Source organism: Charadrius vociferus, unplaced genomic scaffold (genome assembly GCF_000708025.1).
Source record: "Charadrius vociferus isolate BGI_N301 unplaced genomic scaffold, ASM70802v2 scaffold111, whole genome shotgun sequence".
Lineage (NCBI taxonomy): Eukaryota > Metazoa > Chordata > Aves > Charadriiformes > Charadriidae > Charadrius > Charadrius vociferus.
In genome coordinates, this window is record NW_009647046.1 from 698,589 (window position 1) to 707,589 (window position 9,001).

Consider the following 9,001-nt stretch of genomic DNA (forward strand, 5'->3'; position numbering starts at 1 on the left):
AAGCACGTCTAACTACAATTTAAAAGCTGCCCGACCTTCAAATTGTAACACTTCTGCATAGATCTGTATTAATGTAATTTTAAGACTCTGAAGTGGCTCACGAATATTGCTTCCTGAAGCGAGCTAACCATTATCACTTGTATATTTTAAGTGATGTTGTGGTGATAATATACGGCAGTCATATGAGTAGAGCGTGAGCAGCAGCTGCTACTAAATTACAGGTCAGACTGTAAGTTGGGTCAATTTGAGTGGGGTAGGGCAGATTGAATAATCTGCTAGCAGTCACAGCAAAGTGTAATTCGTATCTAGTTAATAAGGTAGTATGCAAGAGTGAGTTTTGGTTGTTTTTTATCAAAGAGCAGGCAATTTTGTCTTCCTGAGATACCTTTTTGTGGGTGTTTTCATCCTTTTCCCTGACTCTCCTATAGCCGGAAGATCCTCTGTGGCTTGTGCTTAATGAAGCTGGATTGTACTGGCGTGCAGTTGGAAATAGCACCTTTGCTATCACCTGTTTGCAAAAAGCATTTAATTTGGCTCCACATGAGTATCAGGACATCCCTCTGGTCAATCTTGCAAACCTCTTGATACATTATGGTCTTCATTTGGATGCCAGCAGGCTCCTGCTGAAGGCTTTGGGCATCAATGCCTCTGAGGTAAGATGATGTTTTTTGTGTTCGTTTGATACTGAATATCCTTTCCGTTATTATGCATTATTTTCTAAATGCATGTTAGTTGCTTGTGCTTTCTTACCTGTGCATGCAGTTCAACTTCCAGCCTGTGATTTGCAACAGGTGTTAATTTTCATTTAAATTCTTGATCACACTGGGGGTGGTGCTGGTTGCTGAGAATATAACCATCTAGAGCAGAAGTTCTTCTAAAATAGATGACAGACTCTTTGCCTCCCAAGACATGTATCATCATCAGTGGCTCCAAGGAATCTAATCCTGGTGTTTTGGCAACATTTTCATCTAAAAGAGAGTTCCATAATGCTGTCAGCATTGTATCTTGATTTTTAAAACCCTTATAGTAGCGCATATGTCACCAAGTTCTTTGGCTGTATAGACATCTTTCTGTGCTACTTGACTTTTTATCTATACTGTTTTATTTGTCCCTAGATTTCTTCTATATACCTAGAGAAAAAGCTGTGTTCTAGTTGTTTATATGACTTTACTTCCAACCATAAATCCAAACCAGGTTTTTGTATTTCTGAATGGTAATACTATAAACATTTTGTAGGTTGTCACCTATGTCACATAAAAAGTTGCTGTATAAACTGTGTAAACTACTGGACTGGCCAGAACAGTTGTGAAAAGGGAGGGGAAGAAGGGAGGAGGCATTGCAGGAGACACCTTTTCTGTAGCAAGTAATTTTGGTCTTTGAGATGCTTCAGTAAGAAGTTCAAGTGACTCTTTTCCTGTGCTTCTACCTCTGTAGTTAGATAAACAGAGAGCTTAAACCTGTCAGGCCACAAGTCATCTGGCACGTAAAAAAGCAAAAAACAGAATAAGATTTTTCAATATAGCATCCGGGAACAATTTTGCAATTTTTGGAAAGGAATATAGCCAGCCCATTTGGGTGGCAGGTAATAGTGCAAAAAGGAACTACAGAAAGAACTATGCTTGAATGATGTGTCTTAAGAAGAACACTTGAAAGCACAGCTTTGGAGGGGAGGAGCCTAGGGGTCCTTAGGACCATGCTGTGCGAGTAGGGCTTTTCAAAAATATTGGCAAGTCCTACCTCATTACAATAATGCCTGTTCCTATATTTTTCAGCAATTTTCAGTCCTGTAATACCTGTTGCCTCAAAAAATCTGGCAGAAAAATTTGTACTTGCATAGTATTTCCTGGAATATAATGGAAAGTAAATAAAAATTAAAATGAATTACAGCTACAGGGAGTGAAGGATGTGCTACATTAGCAAAAGCTTTAAAAAAAAAAAATATCCTGTTGCTCAGCTTGCACCTTTTTCTGAATGATGTTTAATAATACAAGCTAAGATGAGTTTGAAGAAATCTCAAGCGACTGACCAGTCTCCACATTTTCAGATGATGAATGTAAAATTATTTTGGTGGAAAAAAAGACTGTTAAGTTCCAATATAATAGTCATTATTTTAGCATTATATTATTAATTGCAGCAAATTACTTTGTGTAAGTGAAAGACTTCAGTCAACAAACAAAATGTAATGCTTTACTATGTGCCTGTATTAAAGTACTAATTAATATCTACCCCGGAGTTTATAATTTGTACTTTAAAAAAAATACAGATTTTAGGGAGACTAGCCAAAAGCAGTGAACAAAAATATTAAGTTTTATAGGGAATTGAAAGTAAACATGAATATATGCCCCTAAGCTAGTGTGACATTGGTGTTTTCAGTAACCTAGTTCTGCTCGGGTAAATCCTGAACACTCTTGACAAATGAAATACATCTGTCCTGCTAGAATGCTAGAAATGATTTTACGTTTTTGCTGACTCTTAATCATTCTAGAATGTATTCAAGCATTTCAATTTAGTTCTTTGCTACTCTGTGCAGTAAGCATTATGTTTATGATGGGTTATAAGTAAGTATTTAATGCTTCATTTCAGCTTGTGTGTATTTAACAGCTGTTTTTCATTGCAAAAAGATGGAATCCTTAACACAACCTTATGTCAAAACAGCTTTGGTTTAGCACCAGTGCATCAAGCTGTTAATTCTCCACTCTAAGAATAGGCAGTCCCTATTTAAGAAGTTTTCTAAATTCTTTCCAGCCAAATTTGAGAGGGTGTGGATTGACAGGGGTTTTCCTAGTTGGCTTCAATTTTAAACAGTGAACATACTTATGCTGGGGTATGTTGCTTTTCTCTTTGCAGCCCCTGACTTTTTTGAGCCTAGGAAATGCATATCTGGCTCTGAACAACATTAGTGGAGCCCTGCAGGCCTTCAGACATGCACTGGATTTGACGACCAAGTGCTTGGAGTGTGAAAGCAGCCTGAAGATGATCCGCTGTTTGCAGTTTTATCCTTTTCTATACAACATCACCTCTTCTGTGTGCAGTGGTAAGCAACTGCTGAAAGAGGGACCACAAGTGAAATAGTGTCTATTTGGCTTGCGTGTTGCACCTGAAATTTATGATTACTTCTGTTTCCAAGGATCCTTCCTTTTGCTTTATAGTGCTTTCTCCCTGTAAGGACCAGGCTTGAGGCACTGCTTTTAATGGAAAAGTTACAGTCCTTTAAGAAGTGTTTGAGGATGACTTGAATATCTAGAGGGCTGCCACTGAGTGCAAATTACTGCCTGAGTGTGTCAGTAATACCTTAGCAGCCTCTTACTGGTAAATGAGGAATGTGGATTCACTATTTATGGAAGTGCACAGCTACTACTGCTCAGCTACTCAGCAGCCCCTTTGTACCTCTCTTCAAATTTTACAGTCAAATGGATATGTTTTTTTAAAGCTGAATTCGGTGAAGAGCAGTTTAGTTTTAATTCATATCTTTTCAGTGTGTTCAGTACTTTGGCTGTCATTTTCTAGTGTTCAGTGTTTACAGAATAGATGATATTGTGTCAACATTATTTTGTTTATATGGGTCTGTGGTCACTGCTCTTAACCCTCCAAAAGTCTGTGAGAAGAATGACTTTGAACCCAATTTCTCCCAGAAAGGTACTTTGAAAAATTTGAGATAGAATGCTTTGTTGTCCTTAGTGGCTACTTGTGTGTGTGTGTGTGTGTGTGTGTGTGTGTATATAAAAATAATAATAATAGCTTTTGGAGATGGATTCTTTCATTTCAGTGAATCCCACTGGAATATTTCAAGGATCTTTGTCTATACTTGTATGTGGCTAATATGCTGCTCATGAGCAATCGTGAAGAATATTTATGGATATATTTTGTAATCCCTTCTATCTCAAATTGTTACTAAGGTATCTTTCCTTGTTTTAAAATGAAAACCTCACGTGAGAGAACTGCTATTGATTTTTAGTATTGCTAGGACTTTCTTTGTTTTTTTCTAATTCCCTCTCCAGTGGAAAGACATGGAAAAACACCCTCTGATTTAGCGTCTAGAATTACACTGTGTAAACATAGACTAGAGGCCATCGTATCTCCTGGTACAATATGAATGATGCCATTATAGGTGACATTCCAAGACTATGCTATTAGAATACCACTGTCTTTTATGGCCTTACGCATTTTTGCTCTGATTGACACCACATCAGTTGTGCAGAGAAATGAATGCTGGCTGTTTGGCTAAATGTAGTGTAGTAAGTGATATTATGGCCCAACTGATGGGTCTCTTGCTGACTTCCATAATATCAACTCTTACACTGGTATCTTTCATTGAATCTCTTAACATCAGATCACCCTTCTCTTAAAAATCTCTACAGATACCGTAAGCAGTAGTGGGACTTGCACATTTCATCACAAGAGACACTTCCACTGTTCTGGAAAAAAAATTCAATGTTTGTTTACTTTTATTGAGATCTTTAAAAATGGCTGTAATTCTCAAGGTTAAAGTTGTTCCAGTCAAACCTTAGTGATAGCCACTTTATTTTGAAGTTAAGCAGAAAGTAATTTAAAAGTGTATTCACAGAACTGAGATGGTAACAAGCATTGGCTGTATTTTGCATCTTTCTTTTCTTCTCTTTGCTTTTCTTCCTTAAATTTGTCGTAATACTTAAAAATATACTCCTGTAGTTTGGCTAATTCTTGGCTGCTGTTTGCATTGATTCCTGATCCAGGATGTTCATTTTGAGATCAACTATTACTGCATATGGAAGTATGTTTAGGAAGTTTGTGTTTCTTGAATATGAGGAGAAATCCATATCAAAAGTGCTTATGAGAAAAGTGTTATCTTTCCTTTTCTGCTAACTTGGCCATAGATAAACAAAGTGAGCATGAATATATTCATCTGGTGCATTTGGGTTGGTTTCGTTTGTTAAGGAATCTGTGAAGCTGCTAAATCAAGAGAGAGCTGAATATGCCTTAGCATGTTAATTTGCTCATTAAATTTCAGTATTCCAGTATTTAAGTATTTCACTCTATATTTATATTTTTGCCTTTTCTTGTCTTAATTTTCTTTCTTTTTCATTTCTATTTATAATATCCTTTAGGTCATCTTTTGTCTGAGTGCAAGAAACCTGAAAGTATGACCCTCACAAATAGTGTAAATGTTCTTTGTACATGCTTGTGCAGAGTGTAAAATAAACTTACGAGTTAATTCAACCTTGATGATGATTTGTGATCTAAGTCAAAACTCAGCATTCAAGAATGGAAAGGTAGATTTGCCTATCTTATTTTCATAAGGTTTGGGGAAATACTGTTTCCCCGCTGTAAACTTCAGTGGACTCGAGAGGAACTGTGACAGGCTGTATGAAAGTGAGGTGAAGTCTCCAAAATCAGCATTATTTCAAGAATGCATGCCCAGAAATCACACTTTGCACTTTCAAGTATGCTGAAATTTTGGGAGTCTTCTGTTCATCCTTCAGTCCAAAGAAAACAATTGAAAAGAGACTGTAAGTTTGAATTTTGACCTTACATACATACGCAATAGTATATACTATTATTCAACCACTATGTAGAACCTAAAAAACGCAAACTGTATTTAGATGCTAATATTTAACACTACCTATTGGACTTAGAGCATTTGCTAAAATGCTAATATCATGTAGACTTAGAACATTCATAAAGCAACAGAATCTGCTGTTGTTTAGCTCCATAACAGACTGGAAGGCACGTTTTAATGACAAGATGTGCACTGAACACTACTTCCGCACACCTTTCTGAAGGGGACTTAAGGTGTAGAGCTTATGCTCATTTGTAAATACATGGATCAAATGTATGCTTCACAATCCCAGTATCACTGGGTTGTTACTTCAGGAGATTTTCACCGCCTTGCATATCATGTGTTGCTGCTTGGGGACATCTGATACTGAATTTAGTTTGTTCTCTTGTTATTATGCACTTGATGGCACGTCATAACTATTTATGTCCGTGTCCTTTGAGATGGATATGTTATGCTGAAAAACTTACCAAGAAATTGGAATGTCAGATGTTGTCTCTGGTTTAATATCTTGTTTTGATAAGCATTCATTTTGGTATTTCTGACAGTAACAGCAGTAGGGCTTCCTGTGCTTTGGGTTGTAGGCCCATGTGATAGCTGTGGTTTTGCTTCGCCTGTCAAAAGCCTCTATTCACAAGAACTGAACTAACTAGCGAGACATGGAATTCCTTGCTCTGCTGCCGTGAGCCATTGGCAGAATCCAACAAATGGTCAGTGGGAGTTACATGCTAGCATGGGATGGAATATGGGATCAAAAATCTGAATTTATAGTCTGATTTTTGATTACAGTATGTGTCTGGTGTATATTTCAAGTAGGTGAAATAGGAATTTTCTCAAGCATGTTGGGACATTTGCTGTTAGCACAGGACTTTGGAATTGTGATATACTAATGCTGACTTGGATGCTTGCTTATATGCTCCTATCTGTACTGCTGCCTGGTACGTTTGTGTTTTTTTTTTTCCCCTAACTTACCTCTGTTCTAGATAGAAGTTCATATTTCAAACCTAAGTCACTTCATGTATATAAGAAGAGGAATTAAAAACCTCAGACTAACTCTTCTCTATTTAACTTCTGCCTTCTATATTGAAGTTTATATAAAGGTCTGTTTTCATTATAAAAGGATTTCTAAATCTGCAAAGATTTTTGAGTTTTTTCTTACAGAGGGGGTGTGTGAAGTGTCCAAGATTTGGTACAACTATGTCATGTATGACGTGTATTTTAGGCAACTGCAGGAGTTCAGTCAGTTGCAACTAATATGGATACTATACAGCAACAGTGCTGCAGTGCTACGTATGCCTCCATTACTTGGACCAACAGCCCACATACTGCCTTATTCCCAAATAACTGAGAAAATAGTCAGAAGACTTGGTTGTTATGGGAGAATCCTGTGGTGGTCCTTCCAGAGGTGACTTGGCAATGTTAAGGGTGTTGGTCTACTGAATGATCAACTGATATGTTACTGGCAAGTCAATTCCTGAAGGATGTTAAGTAGCAGAAACTTTATGTTGCTTGACAGATACCTAAGCAACCATATCTGACACCAAAATAGGGAAAAAAAAAAAAAAAAAAAAAAAAAAACCAAAACAAACAAAAAAAAAACCACAAAACCCTGATGTGAAAAACATGGTCAACTCTCAGAGCTGCAGAAATGGGATACTTAATGGGATACTTTGACTTTGTGCTGCTTATTAAGCCAGTAGAGAAAGCCAGCATTATTTTTGTCTGATATTGAAATGGTGCGTTGCCAGGATTTGTTTTGCACACCTTTACGCCTTAAAAACTTAGAAGTAGCTTTTATCATGTGATAAGGTCTGTAGAGGAATATCCAACTAGCACATAAGGGATTGTTCCTGTGGCACTTCATTGGCTGATGTGAACATTCAGATGTTGTCAAACCTTATTAAGAAGGTTACAGTGTACTAGAAGCATATTTTTAGTGTGATGGTCAGCTGGCTATAGAAACATGCTGATTTGTTAATTGCTGTCGCATATGACTTTTCCTTATGTGTGTAAACAGAATTGCTGCTTGAACAAACAGGAGTCATTCATACCCAAAATATTTTTATCTGACTGTAATCATCTACCTTTGACTGACAGTTCCAATTCATTATGAGCTCATACCCTTCACATTCTTTTAGACAAGACAAAAATTCGAAGTCTTAAACTTTATTAATAGACTGACTTTTATTACTACTGGGTTTTAGGGGAGTTGGACTAGATGATCTTTAAAGGTCCCTTCCAATCCAAACCATTCTATGTTTCTGTTCAAAACTTGAAGCATGACGTGTTTCAAGCCTCAAGTTTCTTTAGTCTCACTGTCTTTCATTACTTGGCAGGATAGTGCTTTTACAAAAGCTTTGTGCTGCTCTCTTGGAAGTAGTGGCAGTGTGAGTACGTTATGAATGTATGTGCATGCCATCAAGATATCTGAATGCTTTTATGTAGTGAATTTGTATGTTTGTGACAGCAATGTATACTTCCTTACCTTATGACTTAGTTCAATAATGTATACAGCAATAGCTTAATGATCCACTTTAAGTATGGTTTTAGTGCCCTCTTGTGGTACAAATACCTTATACCACAGGAAATCAAAAGTCATGTTTTATTTCATATACTTCCTCTTAAAATAAAATATGGGGAAAGGGTCTTTTAAGCATATGGATTTTCTTTGTCCCCCAGCACTTAAGTTCTTTCAAAGTTAATAAGCTTAGACCTTTATGCAAATTGACCTGAAAAGGGGAGGTTGACCTGAAAGGAGAATCTCTGCTTGAAACTCTGATAGTAAGCTTACAGACAGATTAAATAACTTGTTTAAGTCAACATCACAGTTTAAGCCTTTGACTCTAACTTAACAGCTGCAATCACTTCAAGTTCCCTATAGCAATTTCAGATGCACAAGCACTAAGCGAAAGTGTTGCATACATTTTCTTTACAATAGTGTGTTAAAACAGAGAGATGTGAAATAGTTTGCATTTTTAAATGCACCTTTCACTTATTCAGTGATCCCCTACAGGCTATGACTGACTCGATAGTCCCAGCAAGGGGCTGCTAAATTTTGTTTCCATTTGCTGTGGCATAAAGTCCTTTTAGACATTTTTGTCACAATAGCATTTTAGTTTCCTCCTTCTCAAGCTGCTGTATCGTGTTCCTCTGAGGAATCCTCATTGCTTACAACATTAATAGGTGGAAATAGGGCATGTTTACTCTTGGGGTGAAGGGTGTTGAGCTTAGCTCAGAATTTAATCTTATTTTAGTTGAAGCAAAAGGCCAGAATCTATACCAATTGTGTGGGATTCTGAACTGAACACTACTATATGTTTAAAATTAAGCTGCTTTTTTCTTTGACTTGTGTGTCATGTAAAGGCAGAATTCTTGAGTACTCCCGAGCCTTATTTGGACTCCACAAATGTTGGGACTCTTATTTATCTGATTATATTAATGAAAAGGATGGCATCTGTGACCATTCAT

The 9,001-nt window shown here is 36.9% G+C and overlaps 1 protein-coding gene across 1 annotated transcript in view; it reads left to right on the forward strand.

Annotated features, from left to right (window-relative positions):
• The window catches only part of TTC17 (tetratricopeptide repeat domain 17), a 45,688-nt gene that overhangs the window by 12,791 nt on the left and 23,896 nt on the right, over nucleotides 1-9,001 (forward strand). The window contains exons 14-15 of the mRNA XM_009895622.1: nucleotides 429-653; nucleotides 2,848-3,034. Of these exons, the coding sequence (XP_009893924.1) occupies nucleotides 429-653; nucleotides 2,848-3,034 (412 nt within the window). The remainder of the gene's footprint in view (nucleotides 1-428; nucleotides 654-2,847; nucleotides 3,035-9,001) is intronic.